Below are 26,260 nucleotides of genomic sequence, written 5' to 3'. Positions count from 1 at the left end.
TGTGATGTTGTTGTACGGTCGAAGCACTCGAACGTGCGTGCTAATATTCGTTGTCTAGTTGTACCGAAAATTACAAAAATGTTGCCGTGTGTCGAGATAGAACAGAACGCGTTTAAAATTCCGCAAAATTTTAAGCTCGCGGATCAAAACTTTCACAAGAGAGGTACTGTTAATGAATAGGTTGCAAATAAATCGAACAAATTGAAAATCAAGATAGTATATTATAATTAATTGTCACACACCACGGCCGGTCTTATAATTAATTGTTACACACCACGGCCGGTCTTACCCTATAATCAGAAAGTATCGGGAATTTTTTATTTAAAAGTACCGCGCATGCGGGAACCGGTTTATTTTTTTTTCTTATGTTGGTACGACCTTAAGACGCACATCTGTCAGGTTTTAGTGCCATCCGATCATTAGTGTCTGCCTGGCGTTTGTTTACATCAGTCAACTTTTTTCATTTTGCCGCATTTTACCATGAATAATTTTGTTGAACAAAGAGTTTGTTTGAAATTTTGTGTTGCGAACGAAATTGTGCCGATGCACTGAAAATGTTGCAAAAAGCATTTTGCGAATCTGCTCTATCAAAAACAAGAGCATACGAGTGGTATAAAGACTTTAAAAGTGGTTGTACAGTGGTGGAAGATTTCTCTCGTTCCGGACGTCCATCGACGTCGAACACCGATGAAAACGTGAAGAAAGTGAAAGAAATGGAGCTTGAAAATCGTCATACCAGCTTAAGAGAGATGTCTAGTGAACTTGGCATTGCATATGGAACGGCACAGCATATTGTGGTTGATGTTTTGGGTATGGATTCTTGAATTTTGCATGATGATAACGCACCATCGCACCGAGCCCGAATTGTACTGAATTATTTGACCAAACATCAAGTAAATACCATCAAGCAAGCACCGTGTTCACCTGATATGGCCCCGTGCGACTTTTTTTTGTTCCCCAAGTTGAAGTTGCCACTTCGTGGAAAGAGATTTCAGTCGATCGAGGAGATCAAAGAGAATGCGACGAGGGAACTAAAGGCCATCCCTTTGTCGGCCTACCAGGGATGCATGGAGGACTGGGTCAAGCGTTGGCATATGTGTGTTGCTTCAGATGGATCATATTTTAAAGGAGATAAAATAAATTTGCCTGAAATTTAACTCTATTTTGTTTTATTTAAAAATTCCCGGTACTTTCTGATCATAGGTTATATTGCCGTCGCTATTGTATATACTGTCGAAGCCTTCTCGCTCGCTTCTCGACAACAACTGCTCGCTATCGTCAACGCGTGCGTCCTTCGCGAAATTCTTCCCTACTCTTTCCAATCGTCGTATTTACAGGCAAATTTAAATCTTTCGACACAGTCGAAATTTGTTAAGTTTAGCGCAGCTTCATTCTATGAGCGAAATATTATACATCCTGCCCACCAATTAATGCTAATTAATTAATACAAAACCCCCTTTTTTTTACAATTGTTATCGTTGCTGTCAGAATCTGGAAGCTTACATAATTTAGTTATCGACCTTTTATACATTCCGGTTGCGGTTTTCAATGTGACAACTCGAATCTTGTCATCTATGCCCTTATGGATTTCGATTACCCTACCTAATTTCCATTTTAACGGTGGTAAATTATTATCTTGTATTAATACACTGTCGTTGATTACTAAGTTAGATTTTTCGATCCTCCACTTCACCTTGCCTTGTAATGATGTTAAATATTCGATACTCCATCGCTTCCAAAAATCCTGCGTAATTCTTTGTAATAATTGCCAACGATCAAGCCGGTTGATTTGAACGCTGGAAAAGTCATTGTCTGGAAGACTTGTTAACGGCTCTCCGATAAGAAAATGGCTAGGTGTAAGTGGTTGCAGATCTTCGGGTGTGGAAGGCAGTTGGCAAATTGGACGCGAATTCAAGCATGCCTCTATTTGAATTAAAATTGTATTTAATTTTTCAAAGGTCAAAAGTGTGGCACCAATTATTTGTTTTAAATGAAACTTACAAGATTTGACTCCTGCCTCCCACAGTCCACCCATGTGAGGTGATGAAGGTGGAATAAATTTCCATTGAATGCGATTGGGCACAAAAAATTTATCGCTTATTTCTCTCTTCTTATCGCCAATTAAGAAATGCATCTCGCTGAGTTCATTTTTTGCTCCGACGAAATTCGTTGCATTATCGCAAAAAAGGCGTTGAGGGCAACCCCGCCGACCCACAAATCGTCTAAGTGCAGCAATGAATGATGCCGAACTGAGGTCGCTAACTAATTCGAGGTGCATTGCCTTTGTCGCAAGACAGATAAACAGCGATATATACGACTTATTGGTCTTTCTACCACGCCCGCGATTTACTAATGTTATGATAGGGCCGGCAAAATCCACGCCAGTCACGAGAAACGAGCGCCCCGGAGTGACGCGATCTGCGGGTAACTGTCCCATTATCTGCGATAATGCTTTCGGCTTATTTCGAAAACAAATCACACATCCATGAACAATCTTTCTAACGATGCCCCTCCCTCCGAGTGGCCAGTACTTCTCACGAATAGCATATAATAGACTCTGCGGACCGGCATGTAATAATCTATGATGTTCTCGTTTGATTAATAATTGCGTAAAATTGCTGTCTGAAGGATGCAACAAAATAGGATGTTTTTTCTCATAGGATGCGACCGCGTTTTGAATTCTGCCGCCCACCCTGAGAACACCTTTTTCGCATAGGAATGGACTAAATTGCGACAATTTGCTTGTTGCATTAACATGACCCTTTGCTTGTATGGCTGCTATTTCATTCGTAAAATGAACCCTTTGTATAGCTTTAATTAGTAACTGATGTGCCTTACTAATTTCGTCCACTGACAAATAATTGAAATTTCGATTTACTTTACTTAATTTTGCGTTCTGACTGAATCGCAAAATCCATGCCAAAATGCGCTCAATCCTTGAGAGAGATGAATAATTGTTTAATAATGTTTGAATTAAATTGTTTGAAGTATTAACACTCAAGTTTGTTCGTGAAACTAGCCGTTGTTCGGTTTCAATTTGATTCATCACTGATTGTGATAATTTAGTCAATGCCGATTGTAACTCATTTTGCGAGCAACCATCACACTTCGCTAGCCAATCGGGACCCTTCCACCATAATCTACTTTGCATTAGATTTTTGATATTTGTGCCTCTCGATGTTAAGTCGGCTGGGTTGTCCTCGCTTCGAACATGATGCCAATGATTTGACGGGAGAGTTGACTGAATTTCGGCTGTTCTGTTTGATACGAACATTTTCTGGCGCGATGGATCGCCGGCGATCCACGCCAACGCCACTGTGGAATCGCTCCATGCATATATTTCGTCAAAATTGATTTTAAGAGCTGTTCTCACATTTTTTAATAGTCTAGCTAAAACAATGGCTCCACATAGCTCTAACTTTGGCAATGTCATGGTTTTATTTTTAATTGGTGCCACTCGTGATTTTGAGCACAACAATCTTGAACTATAATTATTTTTGTTATCAATTGTTTGTAAATAGATGCATGCTCCGTACGCTTTCAACGAGGCATCGCAGAATGCATGCAGATAAAATCGGATCGCATTAGAATGTGAGATGACTCTTCGAGGGATCCGAATCGTGTTGATTTCCTCGAGATCACTCACATAAGCATTCCATGCCTGTTGCAAATTGTGCGTTAACGGATCATTCCATTCCAAATTTGCCGCCCATGTCTCTTGCATGATTAACTTTGTACGAATTAAAATTGGACTAACCAAGCCTAATGGATCGAATAATTTCGAAATTGCTGATAAAATTTCGCGTTTTGTTTTTATTGAATTCGTTACTGGTTGAAATGTAAATTGAAATGTGTCTAGCTCTGGTTGCCAGTTTAAGCTCAATGTCTTAACCAAGCCCATATTGATTGTAATCGTTGAATTTTCAACTTGATCAGCATTCTCGAATTCATTCCGAATTTTCTTGCAATTCCGGTAAGGATATTATCGACATATAAATCGTTTAATAAAACCTTAGACGCTTGACCGACATCCTCGTCAGCGTCACTAGCCAAATATCGAACGCAACGTATCGCTAAAAATGGAGCACACGCTAAGCCGTTTGTGACGGTATTTAATTCAAATTCCTTTATTGGTTCATTCGGAGAAAATCGCCATAAAATTTTTTGAAAAGTTCGATCGTCTTCGTGTATTAAAATTTGTCGATACATTTTACACAAATCCGCTGTAATCGCGACAGCATGTAGTCGAAATCGTAAAATAATGTCTATTATATTGTCTTGTAAAGTTGCTCCTATCATTAATGTATCGTTTAGTGAAATTCCTGATGTGGTCTTTGCGGAGCCATCAAACACTACGCGCAATTTTGTTGTTGTACTTGATTCGCGAATCACGCCGTGATGCGGCAGATACACGGAGACTCGCTCGTTGCTAGTTCCGATAGTCTCTGACATATGATTTAAATCAATATACTCCTAAATAAATTGTGAATACTGCCTATGAAAATCGCTGTCTCGTAGAAATTTGCGCTCCAAATAACGAAAACGTTTCATCGCTATGTTTCGCGATTCGCCCAATAGTGTTTTATTTTCTCGGAAAGGCAGTCGAACGACAAACCGTTCTGAGCCATCTCGTCTTACTGTTTTTATGAAATAGTTCTCGCAAGCCTGTTCTTTTCCCGATAACCTCGTATTGTTATTTGTTTGGTACTCTTCGATGTCCCAAAACCTTGATAATTCATCGTTAACAGACTCGCTATTTGTGAGCAAACATGTATAGGCGTTTGAAGCATATTGAAGGTTGGTCGATCGACTTGCCACTAAATGAGATGGAATTGATCCTCCTATAATCCATCCGAGTTTACTATTTTTCAATGTCGGCAGATTTTCGCCAAGCTCAATTTTTCCGTTTTGCAATAATCGGAGGAAATATTCGCCGCCTATCAACGCGTCAATCTTGCCAGGAGTGCAAAAAATTGGGTCTGCTAGTTTTAAATTATCTGAAATTGCTAATTGTGACATTTCAATAGAAAACGACGGCAACTCGTTTGCTATTTTTGGAATGACTAAACATTGTAAATTTAATTTAAATTTTGATAAGCGTGACTTTATTTGTAAATGGCAACTGTGTTTTATTATGCAATTCATGTTATTCAACCCGTTAATTGATTCATAAACGTCGTTCAGTTTTAACCCCAATTTTTTGCACGCTGCTAATGTTATGAAATTTAATTCGCTTGCGCTGTCAAGCAAAACTATTAATTGATGATCATAGCCATTACTTCCCTTTACATGCACAATTGCCGTAGACATAAGAATTTGTTTACGCTCCAACTTGCCCGCCAGATGATACACGGAACCGCTGCTCATTGAGCCCTCTGCCCCTGCTGCCGCGTTCCGAGTTGAAGTCATCGCTGAGTCCGATGCTCCGGTTCCCGATAATCCCCCTCCAGCCGCGACCGTCGAACCTCCTGCCGCTTCCGCGAAATGGCACAATGTGTTATGTTTTTCTCCACACTACCGACAAGCACTGGATCTACAATCTTTGGCGAAATGGTTTGTCTTAAGACAGTTAATGCACAACTTTAGTCTTTTGGCTTCTCGCATTCTTTCTTCAGGCGAGAATCTCAAAAATTGATTACAGGAGTAAATCAAGTGTGATCCCTGACACAGGTTACATCGCCCTCCTTGCATAGTGGACAGCGATGTTTTGTTGCGAAAATTTGAATATGGCAATTGCCGTTTCCCATCGTTTTTGGTATCTGACCTTGATTTATCACTGTTGTCTCTTGTGTCTCCGTTCAAAGAGGCACGCTCCAATACCTGGCATCGGCGTTGTAGGAATTCCAAATATTTGCTGTTATGTTCTCTTGTTTTTCGATATGTTCTTCCCTGCTTTTTCTCGTAACGTTGTCTAAGTTTCTCTCGATTAGATAAACTAGTAGCTCTCCCCATGATTTGGTAGGAAGTTTCATCGAATGTAAAACTCTCAAGTGTTTCTGCACGTGATCCACGAGATTCTGTATTGCACTGGCGGATTCTCTGTGCACCCGCGGCATCTCAAATAAGCACTGAATATGCCGTTTCCGAATAGCTCGCTTGTCCTGGTATCGCCCTTTTAATAGCTCCCAGGCAATCGTATAGTTCTGGTCTAAAATTTCAATTGATTCGATTATTTTTGCTGCTGGACCGCTCAATGAGCCGACTAAATATTGATGTTTCTGTACATTCGACAACTCGCTGTCATGTATTAACGTCTTAAATGTATCTGCATATCTCTTCCAATCCTCTATACTTCCGCTAAATGTAGGCAATTTTATTATCGGAAGCTTGACCTGAGGCTCTCGCACCGAGCCCGAGTGCGTGCTCAATTGTTCCAAAATTCTCATTTGCTGTTCCAATATTCGAGTCGGGTGGGTCCCGATAGCGCACATCCCGATAGTACACAAACCACTCACAATGGCAGATGCCTAGAGATTTTCCGTAGGTTGGGTTAGATAAGTCAATATGATTGGTTGGTGGGCTATCGGGATGTGCGCTATCGGTACCCACCCATTCGAGTCAACGCGTTACCCCCAGTGGCTTCACCTGATTGTGCCGACAATTTTCTAATAATCTCAGCTTGCTGTTCTGCTACCTGAGCCAATGCATTATCATTTTCTTGATTCGCAGCGCTGGATGTCGATGCTTGCGATTCTGGTCTGAATTTTTCAAGATGTTTTAATAGTGATGACTTGATCGAAAAGTATCGCTCCTCAAATTCAATTTCCTCCGCGGCATCTCTCAGCTGATATTCCTCCTCAGGAACCACTGCGATTAACTGCTGTACTATTGTTTGAAATTTTACGTACGCTTCCTCCAGATTATGAAGGCGTGAATTAAGTTCTTCCCGCGTTGTTTCCGTCGGCTCTTTGGCAATCCGATTTATGAAATTTGTAACAGCGGTTAGTTTAGCTTTTACTTGACCTTGTTGTCTTCGGAGTGGTTCCTCACCCATTTTAAATATTGTTCGTTACTTCAAATTGTTCACCTAAATTATGATTCGCAAATTGAGAACGCTCGGCGCGGCGCGAAACCCCGATCACGCTCCGGATGAGTGTCAATGGAATGCGGCTCCGGCGATCGCCGAGCACCGCGATGCCTCGTGCTCCAAGTTTAAACGCACAATCGTATAATCGTCACTAATAGTGACGAATCGTTATAATTGTCAATGGATCGTCACTTCCGTTGTCTCAATTGTTATAATTGTTGATAAATCGTTGCTTGTGTTGTTTCACTCACACGATTATCACGCGAGCACACGCGATCCGGCTCGAAGGACCATAAAAAAAATGTTAGTGAATAGGTTGCAAATAAATCGAACGAATTGAAAATTAAGATAGTATATTATAATTAATTGTCACACACCACGGCCGGTCTTATAATTAATTGTCACACACCACGGCCGGTCTTATATTGCCGTCGCTATTGTACATACTGTCGAAGCCTTCTCGCTCGCTTCTCGACAACAACTGCTCGCTATCGTCAACGCGTGCGTCCTTCGCGAAATTCTTCCGTACTCTTTTCAATCATCGTATTTACAGGCAAATTTAAATCTTTCGACACAGTCGAAATTCGTTAAGTTTAGCGCAGCCTCATTCTATGAGCGAAATATTATACAGGTACGGTCGATATGTTGATCGGGGCGGAATTCTTTTTCGATTGGTTAGAGCCAAAAAGAATTGATCTCGGAGCTAATTGTCCGATATTACGAAACACGAAACTCGGTTGGGTGATCGCAGGGTTGTTTCGAGTGCTAGTATCGCGTTTCCGTCCAGCAATTGCAATGTCATAACCGCGTTGGCGTGTTCATTGGAACATAGCGATACTCTCAACAAAAGTTTACACAAGTTTTGGGAGTTAGAGAATTATCGAGCAGACGCGAGTCAGCCTCAATCAGAAGAGGCACGCGAAAGCAACGAGTTCTTCGAGAGAACACCCACGTGCAAAGCGAACGGTCGGTTCATGGTGCGACTTCCTTTTCGCGAGGATCCAAGGATGCTAGGTGAGTCGCAAGACATTGCGAGCAAACATTTAGCGCAGCTAGAACGACGTTTTAAAGGAAATAAGACGTTACATGAGAGATATGTCGCATTCATGCGCGATTATCTTGAAACAGGACACATGTCACTAGTTATCGAGTTGAGTCAAGCGCATGAGCGTCCGATAGTCTATTTACCTCATCACGGGGTAATAAAGGAGTCGAGCACGACTACTAAGCTTCGTGTAGTGTTTGACGCGTCGACTAAAACTAGTTCGAACAAATCGCTTAATGATTTGTTACGTCGGAACCACGGAGCAGAGCAATCTATTTGATATTTTAATGCGATTCCGATTTTACAATGTTGCGTTGACCAGAGATATTCGGCAGATGTAGGCAGGTGCTTGTTCATCCGGACGATCGGGATTTTCAGAGAATACTCTGGAGATTTTCACTAAACGACCAGTTAGGGAATTTAGACTGAATACCGTCACGTACGGCGAAGCGAGTTCGGCGTATTTAGCTATTAAATGTATTCGAAAATTAGCGGAAGAGGTTCAAACAGAATTTTCGATTGCATCGAAGACGTTGCTCGATCAAATGTATGTGGACGACATCCTGGCAGGTGCTGACAACGTCGAAGGTGCAGCGATGTTGCAAGAGCAAATTACAACGATATTACAACGTGGAGGTTTCAAGGCGCACAAATGGTGCTCCAATCGTGGAGAAGGTGCCGCCGCATTGTAGAGAGGATGCATCAAATTTACATATACATGCAAACGAGACTATTAAGACACTTGGACTCGAGTGGAACCCTAATTACGATAGATTTCAATTTTTTGTATGCGGAACGGAAGTGGCTTCTACCAAGCGTAAAATTCTTTCGCAGATAACAAGCTTTTCGACCCGCTTGGTCTCATAGGTCCGGTCATTACGACAGCGAAGCTTATCATGCAAGAGACTTGGCGAGTGGAATGCGATTGGGATGAGCCGTTGCCATTGCCAATCATAAACAGGTGGGAAACTTTTCGGGGGGAACTGAGTGTATCTGAAACGATTTATATTCCCAGACGAGTATTTCCGAGTGACACTACGACAAGGATGTATTTTCAAGGATTTTGTGATGCCTCTGAGAAGGTATACGGAGCGTGCATCTACGTTCGGGCCATTGACAGTAATGATGTCATCACGTCTATTTTATTGTGTTCCAAGTCTCGGGTGGCGCCGATCAAGACGACGTCTATACCTTGCTTGGAATTGTGCAGTGCGGTCATGCTCGCACATCTGATCACCAACGTTCAGCGAATTATAAGGATGTCTATTGATGGCATATTTGCATGGACGGATTCCAGAGTAGTATTGTGTTGGATTCAAGGAGATATTTCGCGATGAAAACCATTTGTGGCGAATCGGGTGGCGGAGAAAACTGTTGCCAGCTGTACATTGGGGTCACATCAGGGGAGCCGATAACCCTGCTGATGCCATATCTCGAGGTACGACGCTGCGTCAACTCACGGAATTAGAAGCTTGGTAGTCAGGACCATCATGGTTGCAAGCAGAACCGTCTTCAACGTACGAAAATAGTCAAGAAGTCGAAGCATCACATGAAGTTGCTAGGAAAGTTCAAGTGGAGGAAAAGGGTGGTACGGCTTGCGCCGTTGTTGTCAGCAAAGCATGTTCGACGATTCAAGATATAATCAGCAAGTTTTCAACGCTAACGCGAATCGAGCAAGTGTTGGCGTATTGTATGCGATACATACGCAATCTTCAGAAGGCTTCTAGCAAGCAAAGTCTTTCCAGATTAACGGTAACGGAAATTTGCGATGCACATTTTGCTGTGGTTCGACACGTGCAAGCGACGGAGTTTGCGGACGAGATTGCAAACATTAAGAGGAACCGCGAACTGAAATTGACAAGTAAGATTATACAGTTACATTCATTTCTGGACGAGCAAGGTGTGCTCAGGGTGGGCGATCGATTACAACATTTGTCATGGAGCTTTGAGAAAAAACATCCCATGATATTGCCAGCCGGAACGAGATTTACGAAACTATTATTCGAAAGGGAGCATCAAAGGCTTTTACATGCCGGTCCATTACTGCTGTTGTCCTCTATAAGAGAGAAGTGTTGGCCCCTCAAGGATCGGGACATGGCCAGAAAGATTTGTCACGAATGCATTCGATGCGCTAGAATCAAGCCGCAAGGATTGTCGCAATTAATGGGGCCGTTGCCGCAAGATAGAGTGTGTCCTAGCCGAGCCTTTGCAATCATTGTAGACTTCGCCGGTCCTATCACCACTCTCGTCAATAAGAGTAGAAGTCGCAAAACCAACAAGTCTTATATCGCGTTGTTTATATGTTTCGCCACAAGGGCCGTTCACTTGGAGGCTGTTAGTGAACTCACAACAGCGGCGTTTCTTGCATCGCTTCGTCGCTTTATCGGTCGAAGAGGGTGTCCACGCATATTGTACGGTGACAACGCAACAAACTTTATCGGTGCTGAGCGAGAACTTTGCTATATCAATTTGCTTAAGATCAAGTCAATGGAACCATCGGAGAAACGCTCTCGAAGAATGGAATTGAGTGGAAATTCATACCTCCACATTCGCCTCACATGGGTGGATTGTGAGAAGCTGGCATAAGATCTAGCAAGTACCACTTAAGAAGGGTAATGGGAAACGTACTATTTACATTTGAAGAATTATCCACAGTCCTCATACTAGTCGCATCTTGTCTCAATTCGAGACCATTGTCGCCATTGTCTACGGATCCAGATGACCTGCAGCCTCTGACTCCAGCACACTTTCTGGTTGGGGGACCAATGACTAATAAGCGGATGTGACCGACATTCAAATGAACCGCCTAGACCGTTGATATACAGCGAGTGCTTCAAGACTTTTGGAAACGATGGGCGGCCGAATACGTCACCAGTCTACAAAGTTGAACGAAATGGACAAGAGAACAACCTAATTTTCAAATCGGTGATTTGGTGATTTTGCGTGAAGAAAATGTTCCGCCTTGGAAGTGGAAGTTAGGTCGAGTCACAGAGTTGCACCCGGGAAACGACGGGTTAGTCCGAGTTGTCTCTGTACTAACTGAGAGCGGTCAGCTTAAGCGAGCGATTACCAAGCTGTGCAAGCTTCCGGCGAAGTCAAGCGAGGAAGGAAAAATTAGCGTGCCTAATTTGGTGGGCGGAATGTTAAAGCCTAGCATTTGAATGGCGCGCGATTCACGGGCCCGCGCGGGGGTTCGCGATCGTCGGCTACATTGTCGGCGTGCTTAGCGAGCGAGCACCAATCGTCGGCTAGTATGCATGTACGAGTAAGTGTGTGTGTGTGTGTGTGTGTGTGTGTGTGTGTGTGTGTGTGTGTGTGTGTGTGTGTGCGTGTGCGTGTGCGTGTGCGTGTGCGTGTGCGTGTGTGTGTGTAATAAGCGCGACGAAGCACAGATTATCGTAAAAAAATATAGCATTTAATTAGAGTAGAACGAGTTTTCTTTCAAGTTACACATTAATATTTAAAGGACGGATTCAGATAACTAAAGAAACGGACGGACTTGTATTATGCGCTATGCGCTCGGAGGTACTAATCGGAGTCGCCGTGAGGCGGCTGACTTAAAATGCGATTAAACGGGCCGTGATTGGCCCGCGCGACAGCCGGTCGCGATCGCGGAATCGACACCGCGCGGTGCAGCGGACGGTTCCGCGTTACGCGAGGGTGGTTGACATTAGAGACCTAAGTGGTCTCACCCCACGGGGTGTTGTCATCCCGTAGGAAGTAGGTTTACGGATAGAGCCGGAAAACGGCGTCGAGTATCCCCGACGACGGTGTTGGTCTCGAGAATCCCCGAGAACAAACTTGCGGGACGGACGGTTCCTATTGGCCGAGAATACCCAGCCGCGGAAACGACGAGTATGCCCGTCGTGAGATAGATGGAACAAGAATGCCCGTTCCCGAGGAAGTGCTTGAGAATACCCAAGCTAAGGAGCGCCGAGGATACCCGGCGCAGGAGCGGAATAGGTGCGAGATCGGTGGCTCGGAGCGATCTGATTTTGACTGCCCGCTGCCGACTTATATAGCGGTCCGCGCGGTCGAACGTACCAGCACGCACAGTTGGGCCGGCCGGAATGGGAACGCTTGCCGAACGCAGCGCGCGGCACGCATGGTAGCGCGTGATCGCGGCAAGCTTAGCCAAGCGCGTGCACGTGCTCGGTCTTACACGTTGTGTTCGGCGTTTGGATCGCAGTGGCGGTGCGGCGGAGGGGCGTAACGTTACATAACAATAATATTCTTTTAAAACTTATTTATGATTTATTTTACATTAATTATGTATTAAAAATAATGATTTAGAGAAAATATTAATTTAATATTTATGTAACGTTTATTTAACATTTATTTTTCATTAATTACTCATTTGAAACAATAATTTTAAAAACATTGATTCAACATTAATTTAATATTATTCCAGTCTTGAGGTTTTCGTGGCCATTGCTATTGTTAACCGAGAGGGTTTCCAGATGGATGCCACGTGCGTGTTGGGCACTTTACCGACGTGATTTGATTTTTGATGTGTAGCATCAATTATTTCGCTACACCGCATCGGAGAAAATCACAAATTCGATTGGGAGAACGTGGAAATTTTAGACAAGAAATCATCTTACCATATGTCAAAAGATCTATATCTGAGATGCTACACATCAAAAATCAAATGCACGGACTCAATAAACAAAGCGACACGGAACTTCTTTCGGATGCGTATCTTCCTATCCTCGAGCGTATTCCCCCTTCTTAGGTTCATCACCCCTCCTCCTTCTATTCCTTTCGTTTGGGCCACCGAGGCTATCTCGTTTCGGTCCTTATTATTCGTATTTATTCTCACCGAGATGTAACATCCCATCTCAAGGCTGTGACACGAGTTTTGATGCTTAGAGGTATTTTGTATATAATTTTTGCTTCGGCTTATTTCCTTTTTCCCTCCTTTTTTTTTTGAATTTACATTAATTTATAAGGCACTATTTTTTACAATTTTATATCTAATGACTTGTACAGCTTCCATTTTTATTCTTTTTATTTATTTATTTAATTTTTTATTAATTTTCCGTTTATTCACCCTTTTTAATTATTTAATTTTTATGGTTGTTTGCCACAAGTTTTAAAGTCATCATTTTAATACCTTTCTCTTATTTATTTATTTATTTGTTAGCAACGAACTATGTGGTTTCACAAAACTCTTGTCTCGGCACACGCTCTGTGAGGTTTTTCATAATATTATTATTCTAAGACGTTGTAGTAAGATGTACACCGCGGTTTTGCACAATCTCTATCTATTCGGTAACTTGTTTTCATTTCTTATTTCTGTTCTTTATTTGCTTATTGTGATAAATTCATATCTTAATTAGTGCGATTGTTGTTTTATAGACTTGTATTATCACTGAAGAAGACCGTCATTAAAAGTCGAAACGTTTGCCTGACATTGGAGTTTTTTGTTATTTATTTGCACCCGACATCCTGCGTGGCTCTTGAGCTCACTTTTCTCTAATTTAATTAAAATAATCATTTTTTGGATAAAGTTCCTAAAAGGTGAACCCTTCGATTTGGTTGCAAATTGGTATACTAATATACAGGGTGATTATTAATGAATATTCCCACTTTTTACCATCGAAGCACGTATTTGTAATTTCTAATATAATAATATGGTAGAAATATATATCCGTCGGTAAATCATGCTTCGATGGTAAAAAGTGAGAACATTCATTAATAATCACCCTGTATTTTAGTGCACTGATTACAAATATGGTAATAAAAATCACCAACAAAGCCATTTTCAAGATAAAAAATTAGGGTAAAAATCAAGTTTTTTCATTCTTTTCCATATATCTTGGAAAATATTGATTTCCTAGAAAAAAAGTGTCAAATAAAAAATAAAATTCTCGAAATTGTCTACAATAAAGCTTTTATGCATAATTTTCGTAATTGCAATACGCGTAATCATACTTTTAAATAGCCCAAACTCGTAATTGTTTGAAATAAAGCATATATTTGTTGTTATATTAATTATACATACGCTGTATATTAATTATATATATATTCTATAAAGAAGTAAAATAAAAGCATAAAAAAGAAAAATACTGCGAAATTGACGAGTTGTAGGGTCCATGCACGTGTAATGAGATGGGTTCAAATAAGGTGACCAACTAAGGGAAAAAAGGAAGAAATTCCTTCCTTTCAATCATATTTCTCCCTTTCTCCCTTTTGTCAAAAAATTGTAGCAATTCTTCTCTTATCAAAATTGTTAAATGAAAACAATGAATTGAAAATAGAGAAAATCTTTTCAGTTTAGCTTTGTAATACAGATAATCATTGCTAGCTAATCAAAAACATTGTGACAAAGATATATGTCTCACGATCATATAGCTTTCTTTTTTACTTAGATGGGCTGCGTTTGAAAATTGTACTCGGGTAGAGTTACTTTGAGTAACCAATTAGGACAAAGAAATATTAAAATTTCTTGTAAAGGCTGTATTGATGGTGAAATACAATTTTAATGTGCAATATCAGAACTTTTACAACATTTTTTTTTATTATAAAGATATTTTAAAAATAATGTTTTATTTTTTTTAGTTAATTTTTTTGTTTAAAAGACTGCAAAAAAGTACATTAAATATGTGATTAAATATTATTTTCAGTTAAATTGTTAAATACAATTTAAAAAAAACGTGTAAAAAAATATTTTTAATTCTTCCTTTGGTTATCACTTAGTAAAATTAATTCCCCCATTTTCCTTCCTTTTGATGAAAAATTTCCTGTTTTTTCAATTTTAGAGTTGGTCACCCTAGTTTAGGGCGTTACAACATCTCATGGACGTCCTTAAGAAATCCTTAAGAGATTTGCCGTGAGGATTATAAACACGTATGATTTTGATAATCCCTATGATTTTTTCATCTGCGGAGTTATTCCGTTTAGCTACTTATATTTCTGAATAACATATATTAACTATTTAAGACTTATGTTTGTGCTCCTTTGATTTTAAAGTTCGAGATATCTATTTTGAACATAGTAGTATTGAGAAACATAAATATTATTGATAGACAAAATAAGTCCATGGATGAAAAAATCTCAATCTACATCCCAATGAGCAAACAATATTTTTAAGTGTTTTTAAAATGTTTTTTTAAAAAAAATTTTTTATATTTAATTTAATTATTGCATCCCATAAAGCACAAAGAGATTGCAGGAACATTGCAGACTCTAATTTCATTGAAACATTGTAATATTGCATATTGATTGCGAAACATTGCTGCAACATTGCTGCAAGATTACAGCAACATTAAGATGTTCGCTTTTTGATTGCATTGAAACATCCCAGCAACATTGCAATGTAATTATGAGTTTTTCCAAAACATTCACATAAATATTATTGCCCCACATAATTCCAATAAACAAAACAATATTTTTATAACATTTTAAAAAACATTTTTCGCAAAAAAAGTCTTAGGAATTTTTTTTCGGAAATTTCCAAGTGGTCACCCATCCAAGACGTGAATCTAGTGAACGTTGCTTGACCTCCGTGATCGCTGCGAACTGATTTCTCATAATGACCTGTGAACACTTTATGCTGGTATGTGTATATAACTGGTAGATCAGGTCGATATACGTTATTGAAAAAATGAAATATGTATAATTAAACTACAGTATTTATATAAACAAATATAAAATTATAGTTTTTTTTTACTAATTTTGCAAATGCAGAATAGTATCTGGAATAACTTTTCTGTTATTTGTTTAAATAAAAATGCAATTAGAAAATATATATCAATATAATACAATAATTAAATTAAATATGAAAAAATTTTTATCAAAAAAACAATTAAAAAATACTGTTTGTTCATTGAGATGTAGATCGAGGTTTCTTCATATATGAATCTATTTTGTCTATTGATATGAATATTCATGTTTCTCAACAATACTATGATGCACACAGCACCACGGGACCGCATGCCTTTTTCTAAACGTCTTAGAGTCAACATTTGAAGGATGTCTGCAGACGTCTATGTAAAGTCCATTTGCAGTCAACTATGAAAGCCTGACTTGGATGAGTCGACTTACAGTCGACATATAGACCGTTGTGCTGTTAGGGAAAGATTCAGCGGAAAATTTAGTAACGTCGCCCGACCTTAGTTTGCTAAATGCGGATAAATATTTAAGAATAAATTAAATTAATGTATTATTATACGCGAATATTCTGCTTTGGCTCTTTATTGCCATTACTTTATTAAAAAATGTTATTGCAATGTTTCTGGAATATTACTGGCATATGCCATGAGATGTTGCAGACATATTATTAATTTATGTTTCTGCAATGTCTCCGTAATATTGCATTGCAATCTGCAACATTGCAACATTGCTGCAATGTTGCTGCAATTTTCTGTGCTGTATGGGATTATATTGACATATTTCTAGTTACATTCTTATTTAAACAAATAAAAAAAGTTATTCTAGATGCTATTTCGCATTAAAAAAAATTTGTAAAAAAACTATAATTTTATACATATAGGGTGCTTTCCAGCTACGACACAAGTCGACACTGTGTAATACAGTGTCTATTAGTGTAAGAGGGAAAATTTTAGTTGTTTTACTCACACTAATGGACACTGTGTCGACTTGTGTCGTAGCTGGAAAACACCCATATATTGTTACGCCCGGTTCCGGAGTTTCGATGATCGTCATCTGTTGATGGGTGACGATATTCATGTTGTTGATATCCATGATACAAAGACAAGAGTATGCTCATCCCGTGATATCCCATTGCGTAGATATAGAAAGTAGAGGGGAGAGCACGTGACCGTCACCAGATTACGTCACATTTACGAAATCTCGAGTGATTTCGATTAACTCCATAGCCATTCGGATTCATGTAATTTGATCGCAAATAATCGCAAATCAGGGTGATTTTACATGAAGCGCGGAAACGCGGAAGACAAAAATAACTAGACTTACTAAGATTCCCGCATTTCCGCACGTTCTGTTCCGTCTGGTTTGGATGCCTTGTATTACATGAAGCATATTTCGAGCGGAAAAGCGGAACGGAGAATTATAAATTATTAATTTTTAACGGTGTTAATTAATTTAAATGATTATATTCAATAAATAAGCTGAAAAGGTAAGTATATTAATAAAAATTGTAATGAATTAAGTGAATATTATTTTAAGAAACGAATACAAATGTCTAGTTTTCACCATTCCGTTCCGCTTTGCCGCGCAAATAGTGCTCCATGTAATACAAAGAGGAAAAATTCGCGGAACGAACACCAAAATCCGTTGTCAATGCGGCTCCAACGACTGTAGTATTTTATCCGGAGCCGATTGAAGAAGAAATTATATTTCTACATACTCCAATTATTTTAATGTTTTAATAGTGTATACTATATAATATGGATCCAAAGATCATGTTGATGATTATTATGAAGTATTTCATGCAAGTACTAGATGAACCGATAAAATATGCAGAGATAACTAAGAAAAAAGTTATTTCAATGTTTTATTTGTACTTGCGTTACAAAAAATTGCAAAAAACCAGAAAAGACCGTAGTATATACGGGTACGGCCTATTTTTACTGACAATTAGAGAAGAAGACTTCTACAAGGTGATAGCGACAATTTACTTGTGCGATTATTTGCGACAATTTACTTGCGATTGAAACCGCAGTAGCCACATTTCGTTGCTTGTGAACAAAAATACAATTATTTTATTAATTCAGACATTGAGTACCAATCGTTAACGGATATAATTTTAAACATTTGTGCTGTTCAACTTTATTATAATATTTATTATGTTTACTAAAGATGATCAACTTGGAGGTCGAAAACGTATGTCAAATGTATAATTGAACTTTGTTTATGTAAATTGACGTGTATTTGTATAATTAATATCAGCACAACAATTCTTTTTTTAAAAATTTACGTATTTAATCCGTGTACAAAATCTAAGATTTTAGTTTAAGTTTTATGTGTTAATTATATCTATGTCGAAAGAAGTGAGAAATTACAAAGATTTTTCTATCAAAATAATAGCACTATTATGTTTATCGAGTATTAATAATTATTTAAATTATACTTACAGGGCCGTCCATTACAAACTCGAATTATTTTACACGTGCACATCGGCACACACTACCCCACCAACACACAAACGTTATGTAAACGTTTAAAAATCGTTTTTCGTTCGTAAACCTGCCGAATGGTTTGTTTCTCTAACGATAAAAACGTCCTGCGTGAACACTATGTCTAAAAACGCCGCGTGAACGTTTTAGAAACGTTCAGATCCGAACTTTACCTCCTGATCTCCCCGCATAGAGGGCGTAAGACTCGCAAGCAATATCAATCATCAGAAGTTTCTAGTATCGTCCATCATTTAATGTACTTAACCTATACGCATACGTTTTTCTTGAATCAACTTTATTATAATTATACGATTATAAGTTTTTATCGTACGAACATTCAAGTATACGATAAAAAGACACAGATAGAATACAAAACGACGTGCGTGCAACAAAGACAACCACATTCAGTTGTAACAACTTAACAAGGTTGGTACACCTGGGGTTTGAACGGTCAGAAATTTCTACCTCTGTCTGTCAGCCGAACGTCCGCATCGTGGCGAAAACGGTGTGAAGAAAGTGATCAGAGGAGAATTAAGAGAAGGAGAGAGAGAGAGAGAGAGAGAGAGAGAGAGAGAGAGAGAGAGCAAGGAGAATTGATGTGCTTTGGAAGCCTCAATAATGAATAGTAAGTGTTATATCTTTGTATTATTGTGCCTTTTTTACGTGTATGTACCTACGTATTTGATGTAACGTATTTGATAATTTAAATAACATGATATTTGATGTAACATGATAATTTGTGTCACAATTTTATATTATTTTTCTGAAGCTAATCCTTAAGATAATTAATATCTTACATGCATTAAAGAGGTTATGATGGTTCAATTCTATTACTTTTATTACATATTATAGATCTCTAAAAGCTATATATTACATTTGTCGTACAACAAATGTAATATCGGCCTATAAAAATCAAAGTTTCAATTTATAAATTTTTTACACATCTTTATATAATCTTTTTTTATTCAGTATTTTGATATTTAAAGTATTTTTAATTAAATAAAGACTATAATGTTATTTCAGTTTTATTTTTCCACTCTGTATCCCGGTTATTTTTATTACTATGACATATCGTTTTCTGTACTTTTTGGCCGAGAGCTAAATCAAATGTCTTTTAACAGTATTGTATTTTACGAAATGACCGAGTTACACAAACGATCTATTGGGGAGCGAAGGCTAAGGAGATACGCCAAAGCTGAAGCTGATAAGATATTCGCTCATATATTAGAAGATGATGAGGACATTTTAAACGTGATTACAGCAGATAGTGTTATAAATTCACATGAGACTCAAGATATCTCTCAAGATTCTATTAATAATATTAGCGAATCTGCACATAGCAATGAAAATTTACAGCTTTCAAGGCAAATAAATGATGATAACAATAGTGAATATGTTTGTATGAGACATGATCTGTTAGCAAGTATTGAATCAGATAGTAACTCAAGCGATGAAGATGAAGAAGACAATGATGAGGATAACCAAGTGAATTTCAGGCAATGGCTAAGAGAATGGAACTTAAAACACAATATTACAGTGGAAGCGTGCAGAGAGCTTCTTGCTAAACTAAAACCATATCATCCAGACTTGCCCTTAGATCCGCGGACTCTCAATAAGACGCCTAGAGTAACATCAATTGTAGAATTCGGCAACGGTTCCTATGTCCATATTGGATTAATACCAGGACTTGAAAGACGCCTACAAAATTGTGGACTGAAAAATTTTGGCACAAACAAAATAGGATTGGATGTTAATATTGATGGAATAAATATGACCAAAAGCTGTGTCACTGATGTGTGGCCTATTTTGTGTAGGTCCTTGGATTTAATTGATGACAGACCGTTTGTTGTCGGAATTTTTGTAGGATCAGGTAAACCAGACAATGTAAATAAGTATTTGCAAGACTTTATTTTAGAGGTATTAAAATTGAAAAGTGATGGTCTGGTTTTGAATGGTGTGATGCATGAAGTTTATATCAGATGTTTTATTTGCGATGCTCCTGCAAGACAGTATCTAAAATGTATTGTGGGTCATGGAGCATATCATGCATGTGAGAGATGTACTCAATCTGGAGAATATGAATTTCATAGAATGTGTTATTCCACTGAAACGCACACACCACGTAGTGATAAAGACTTCGTGAATCAGTCAGATCCTGAGCACCACACTGGAATATCCCCTCTTTTAATTCTACCTGTACGAATGGTAACACAATTTGTTCTGGATCCTTTTCATTTGGTGTTAGAAGGCGTCACGAAAAGATTTATGACATTTATTTTAAAAGGAACAAAATCGGGAATGCGTTTGACAGCAATGAAGATTGCTGAAATTGCTGAGAGAATGAAGAACTTACGTGCTCATATTCCATCAGAATTTGCTCGTAAACCAAGAAAAATGGGACTAAACGAGCTTGGAAAATGGAAAGGAACAGAATGGAGATTATTCCTTTTCTACGTTGGCTGCATCGTTCTCAATGATATTCTACCTCCCACTCTATACAATTTATTTTTAATGTTGCAATGCGCAATGATTATTTTGTCTACACCACGCTTCAGTAAAAATGAGTCATACATACATTTTGCTCAGGATGTGATAAATAATTTTGTTAAAATTTGTGCACATAGAGGAGTATTTGATAAAAAATTCGTTGTTTATAATGTTCATAATCTCCTCCATTTGTGCGATGATGTGAAAAACTTTGGTGTGCTAACTGATTACAGTGCATTTCCTTTTGAAAGTTACTTAGGACAATTAAAAAAATTACTGCGAGCACCAAGCAATCCCCTGCAACAGCTTACAAGAAGGTTAGCTGAGAGAGATTACCTATATGAATATTCGCAAAAATCAAGCGAGTTTACACCAGGAAGACAAGTGCTTGGAAAAGATGAATATAAAATTCTTTCATCCTCTTCATTCACTTTGAGTACCGTCCATAAACGAGACAGGTACTTTCTATATGAGGAAAGCATTGCCACTGCCAAATCTATACAGAAACTTCCAAATGGAAACATTGTCATTATTGCTAACGTTTGTGATATAAAAGAAAATTATTTTACTTATCCATGTGAATCTATTAAGCTTGGTATTTACAATCTTGGAGAAATGTCCTGGAATCGTCGGAATGTTATTGTGCCAATTGAAGCTGTAAAGACAAAATATACGGTCCTACCCTGCAATACAAATATGATAGCTATCCCTATGCTACATTCATTTTAAAGTTGAGTATATAATAAAGCTAATTGTGTGTGGTGGTGCATCTATATAATCCATATGTCCTGCATCTATATGTTCCTATATAATCTATATAATATATATGTATATATATGTATATAATTTATTCCTGCATTATGAAAATGTTCTGTCCTTTTTTCTGAATCTTGTTGTGTGTGTGTGAACTGGATTAGTACTAATTTTAATATTTATTTTTAAATCTTTGTTGTCCTCGAACGTTGCTGCTATAACTTTGTATGTATATTTTTCTTTAACCTGATGAGGCATTACATTACATTGTATACATCTAATTTCAGAGAAAAAATATGCTATTGCCGATCTTATTAATACCATAAGCGGCGAATCATTTCTTGAAGTAAGTGTTGTTGCCTGGAATTGGATCAGTGATGATGGCTCAAAATGTGTCTATCCTACGTATCTACCTCCCAAAAAACAAGCGATTGCAATTGAAGATTGCATGGAGCCCAACCCTCAATTTACATCATATCCTTCAACGATACGTTATTGGTTTGGTGAGTCATTTTGAATGCTTAGTGTTTTTAAACTGTCTTATTTACTATTCTATCGTGCTTTCATATAGCAACATACTCAGAAGCTCGAGCAAGATTAGAACGAGCAACAATGCATACGGATATTGAGTCTGCGGATGACAAAACAAGCAGGGCAAAACGCAAAAAAAAACAGATTGAAGATGTGTCAAATGAAAATTCAAATGACTATACAGATGAAGAATTGGACAAGTATTCAAAACAAAAAAGCAAGAAGGGCAAAAGTGGTATTAGTAATGTCAAAAAGCGCAAAATCCGACCGCCTCAGTTCCCCACCTTTGGTTCTTTGCCGGGTAATGAAATTTATGTGTAAAAATAAATTGTTATTTGTAAAGATTTATTTGTGCAGAATTTGTTTGTAATACTTATTTGTAAAACAAATAAGTTTTTTATGCTTTAAATAATCTATTATTTTATTTTTATGTACGTCCAAATCTGATCCAAATGTAGTACTAAAATCTGTTTTAAATCTGTTTATCTGTTTTTTTTTCTACTTATAAGTAACTTCTTCAATATATCCATCCCAATGGACTTTAACGCATTAACTGATTACTAAACATTGTACGAGCACTCTCATAGGATAAACTTATTTTCATATTTCTTAGAAGGTTTTTTTTAATCTTCAGATGTCGATGTAAATAAGACAACCCAAAATGTTGAAGTGTCTTCTGAAAGAATATTGAAAGGTGAAATCTTTCGAGGCAATAAAAATTTATCATATAAGAAAACTGAAGGTACCTGTTATTCTTTTGATTAAATCATGTTCAGAACTTTCTTAATTTATTTTGGGATAATGTTAAATTTCACCTCTTTCATGCAAAAGAGACCTCCACAAAAAGACAAATATCAAACAAGCCGGGTCAAATTGTTCAGAATAAACGTGGAAAAGAAAATATTGCTCTGAATGATCAACACGATCAATCTGGTATTGTTGAGAATAAACGTGGAAAAGAAAATATTGTTCTGAATGATCAACACGACCAATCTGGTATTTAATTTTATTTTTGCATTGTAATACTGCAATCTATGTGACATATGTGGTTTTGTATCTGAGATTCTTGCATCAATGCTTTGTAATTTCTAGATAAAAGCTTTGAAGAAGTGTCTATGGCAGAGTTTGTCTCAAGGATTAATACGGAAAAGAGCAAAACTGGAACAGGTGTGTATTTTTACATAGAGAGTGAGATTACAGACAAGTAATTGAGATTACATCAAATTTTGATATTTCGAGGTACATGTATCTAGATATTTGTGTATCTAGATATTTGTGATTCAGGATTGTTTGATAATTTGGCATCATTAAACGTTTGATATGTGTGAAAAGTTAAATGTAAACAAAAAGAAATAGCTTATACAATAAGTAAATTTATAAAGTAATTTCGGATTTCTTACTAACAATCATGATGCACAAATATCTATAGATACATACGTACCCGCCAAAAATATTAAAATTTGACGCAAATTTATGTTTTAAGGCATTAATGCACCACAATATGCATAAATCTGTGGTAATAAATATTCTTATAATAAGATTAATAAAGAAAACACCTTTTCATATAATGTTATTTGCAGGGAATATTGGATTAAAACGTAGTGCCACAAGTACTCCAAACAAAAATGGTGTATGTACATCAAAACCAAATTGTTCTAAAACAGTCGAAGAGAATGGTTAGTGATGTTTTTTATTTTAGCATTGTCATAAGCATACAGAGATATTTTATATTTCTCCTTTTTTACAGTAAATAATGACGAGATTCCAGTCTCACGTGAAGATGATTTTGATTGTCATGATGATAAAAAAAAAGATATGTCCGACAGGACATATGAGCCGCATATGGATATGGATAGGGATTCATCTGTTTGTAAGTCAGTTTGTGTACACTCTCTTTATACATCAATTACAACTTCTTTGATTCTTTTTTACATTTTAATTTGGTTTTTCACAGCGAGTTCAGAAGCTGACGAAAACACAAGTCTGGAGAACATAACTGAAGAGGAAGAACCAAATGAGGACGATCCAGTTCAAACAGATACAGCCGCCGACACAGATGGAAGAAAAACAGGCATCATAGGTACCATTTACTATATTCATGAGTACAATATTATTTGTATAGTTTGATGAATATTAAATTTAATATATTTCTTGGTTTTCAGCACTTTTGAAACAAATGTATGAAAAAACTAAAAAAATAGAGCAAAGGCAGACAAACTTGGAAAACAATATCGAAGAGATTAAGCAACTTCTACTTTCTAGAACAGAGACTTTGACTCACCCTAAAGATTTACCAAAGCTGCCTCTACAAGCTTATGCTGATTCCAAACACTTGGAGGAAAAAATAAATCGAGAAGAGTCACAGAAAGACTATGTTGTAAGTATAAAAAAGTTATTAATTATTCAGTGTTCTCTGCTTTTTATTAACATTATTATATCTTTTTCAGATTAAAAGACTGTGTTTAGCTGCTAGAGGGACCAGTGATAAAGAATGCGCCAAGCGAGTGATGGAAAAATTAATGTCCAATCATGTTGGTACCTTTTACAGTTGGCAGGGAAGTGGCGGAAGAAAAGATTCATTTAAAAACACTGTTATGATGGAGACTGTAAGACGTAAGTATCTTTTAATTCTGTTATGTTTATATTCACTCTACTCGTGCCACCAAAACTGTTTTTGTCTTCCGCAGTTGCAATAAAGAAACTTCGTCAGCATGTGGATATGGGTACTGCTGAAGACGCAATAAAAGACTGGCTCAAATCAAGAAAATTTGCCAAGAATAATGCTATTCCTAATATTGAATAGAATCTGAAAAAAAATGTATCCATTTTATTTTTAAGATTTGTAATAAACGTCTAAGTTTTATATATATATATATATATATATATGTTTGGCAAGCATCACATCAAATCAAACAAACTGCCTCAGTAAAAAATTTTTAAGATAAAAAAATTTAAGATTACCTTTCTGTGTCTTAAAAAATTTTGACTGAGACAGTCTTGTTTGATACGATGTGATTCTAGCTTATATATTTTATTTTCCGTGAAACACGTTTTCGAGAAACGTTTCACTAACGTTAAGAACGTTAGGCAAACGTTTAACCAGGTGGACATTTGCACCTTTTATGAACGTTATGGTTCGAACGGTCCTGAAACGTTTAAATAACGTTTATGTGTTGGTGGGGTAGTGTGATTCCGTTGAATTCCGCTTTTCCGCTCAAACACACGGAAAGAAACGACGGAACGCGGAAACGTGGAATCTAGTTATTTCCCCGTTTCCGCGCTTCATGTAAAATCACCCTCACAGCTGCGAGCACATGTTACTCCTGTTTAGTTATTGTAAATAACTTATCAGACGTGTATTAATAAAGAGATCATTAAAAATGAACTGTGCAGTAAAAGGCTACAAAAATTATTATCGGAAAACAAAAAATCTCCCAGGCAAAACTGTGCAATATTTTTCATTTCCGAAAGACGAAGCGATTTGCATTAAATGGCGTGAAGTCTGTGCAAATAAAGATATCTCTGTTACTAAAGGTAAGAGTTTAATTGTAAGAAAGTATACAGTTAAGTCGGTATTAGCAATAAGAAAACTATTTTCGATATGTGCAAATATTACTCCTTCCCATGATTGTATTTTGTGACATTATAATTCAAATAGTATAAAAAAAAACAATGAATTTAGTTCCTTGGTTTATTTATGAACAGATTCATGCTCATCATTACTTCATATTATATTCTATCTGTAAAAGCATAATTTTTTATAACAAGAAATAATTATTTTTTGTAATCTAATGCATTTTACATATTATAAGGTTATGTTGTAAAAATAATTTCGACGAAATACCAGTACGAATGTACATTACGCTTTTTTTAAATAGAAATAAATTAGAAAATAATTAATAGATTAGATCGACAATAGCCTAACATACTCTATTTTATTTAGGAAGAATATGTTCAATATATTTTGAACCGTCGTATTTTAAAAAATATTTACGACTACCACTGCTGGGGTACTCTCCGAAAAGAGTTCGTAAACTGGAAGACAATGCAATTCCCACGTTACATTTATTTAATAAGCATGTGGAAAATGGAAACATTGTGGAAACACAATCTCAAATACACAATATGCATTCGTCTATTGTTGTAACAAATATGCCAGTTAATACATTTGAAGAAGTGCCAAATGCTTCAATGCATATCGAAGAAATAGTGCCTTTGTTTACAAATGTGCAAATGGATTGTGGCAATGTGTCTAAAGAAATATCGATTGCGTCAATACATATTGATGTTGCAAAAGAAATGGTGAATGTATCA

General features: G+C 37.3%; 6 protein-coding genes across 8 annotated transcripts; 4 read left to right on the top strand and 2 right to left on the bottom strand.

Annotated features, from left to right (window-relative positions):
• Positions 1-285: 285 nt before the first annotated feature.
• LOC105204206 lies at positions 286-3,724 on the bottom strand. The gene is made up of 2 exons (XM_011173258.3): positions 1,468-3,724; positions 286-290 (listed from the first exon to the last, which is right to left on the bottom strand). The coding sequence occupies exons 1-2, from the start codon at positions 3,722-3,724 to the stop codon at positions 286-288; spliced, it is 2,262 nt and encodes a 753-aa protein (XP_011171560.3).
• Positions 3,725-3,879: 155 nt separating this feature from the next.
• Positions 3,880-5,409, bottom strand: LOC120356891. Its single transcript, XM_039445721.1, has 3 exons — positions 5,280-5,409; positions 4,639-5,063; positions 3,880-4,473 (listed from the first exon to the last, which is right to left on the bottom strand). The coding sequence occupies exons 1-3, from the start codon at positions 5,407-5,409 to the stop codon at positions 3,880-3,882; spliced, it is 1,149 nt and encodes a 382-aa protein (XP_039301655.1).
• Positions 5,410-18,190: 12,781 nt separating this feature from the next.
• On the top strand, positions 18,191-22,078 carry LOC113005255. 2 transcript variants are annotated; one of them, XM_039445774.1, is made up of 4 exons: positions 18,191-18,800; positions 19,297-21,392; positions 21,703-21,918; positions 21,987-22,078. In XM_039445774.1, the coding sequence occupies exons 1-2, from the start codon at positions 18,772-18,774 to the stop codon at positions 21,389-21,391; spliced, it is 2,124 nt and encodes a 707-aa protein (XP_039301708.1). In that variant the 5' UTR covers positions 18,191-18,771; the 3' UTR covers position 21,392; positions 21,703-21,918; positions 21,987-22,078. The 2 variants fall into 2 exon arrangements, with proteins under 2 accessions (XP_039301708.1, XP_039301707.1); XM_039445773.1 differs by lacking the exon at positions 18,191-18,800 and having other exon boundaries at positions 19,179-21,392.
• LOC113005256 lies at positions 21,864-22,950 on the top strand. Its single transcript, XM_039459776.1, has 4 exons — positions 21,864-21,918; positions 21,987-22,247; positions 22,581-22,688; positions 22,778-22,950. The coding sequence occupies exons 1-4, from the start codon at positions 21,864-21,866 to the stop codon at positions 22,948-22,950; spliced, it is 597 nt and encodes a 198-aa protein (XP_039315710.1).
• Positions 22,690-24,073, top strand: LOC120356778 (bromodomain adjacent to zinc finger domain protein 2B-like). The gene is made up of 4 exons (XM_039459775.1): positions 22,690-23,113; positions 23,527-23,622; positions 23,694-23,816; positions 23,901-24,073. The coding sequence occupies exons 1-4, from the start codon at positions 23,062-23,064 to the stop codon at positions 24,071-24,073; spliced, it is 444 nt and encodes a 147-aa protein (XP_039315709.1). The 5' UTR covers positions 22,690-23,061.
• LOC120356902 lies at positions 23,912-24,795 on the top strand. 2 transcript variants are annotated; one of them, XM_039445775.1, is made up of 3 exons: positions 23,912-24,323; positions 24,394-24,559; positions 24,634-24,795. In XM_039445775.1, exons 1-3 carry the CDS (start codon positions 24,123-24,125, stop codon positions 24,747-24,749), a joined length of 483 nt encoding a protein of 160 aa, XP_039301709.1. In that variant the 5' UTR covers positions 23,912-24,122; the 3' UTR covers positions 24,750-24,795. The 2 variants fall into 2 exon arrangements, with proteins under 2 accessions (XP_039301709.1, XP_039301710.1); XM_039445776.1 differs by having other exon boundaries at positions 24,394-24,552; positions 24,634-24,775.
• Positions 24,796-26,260: the final 1,465 nt, after the last annotated feature.

Source organism: Solenopsis invicta, chromosome 2, assembly GCF_016802725.1.
Source record: "Solenopsis invicta isolate M01_SB chromosome 2, UNIL_Sinv_3.0, whole genome shotgun sequence".
NCBI lineage: Eukaryota > Metazoa > Arthropoda > Insecta > Hymenoptera > Formicidae > Solenopsis > Solenopsis invicta.
Note: the sequence above shows the minus strand (reverse complement) of the source record. Positions and strands in the feature narration are given on the sequence as shown.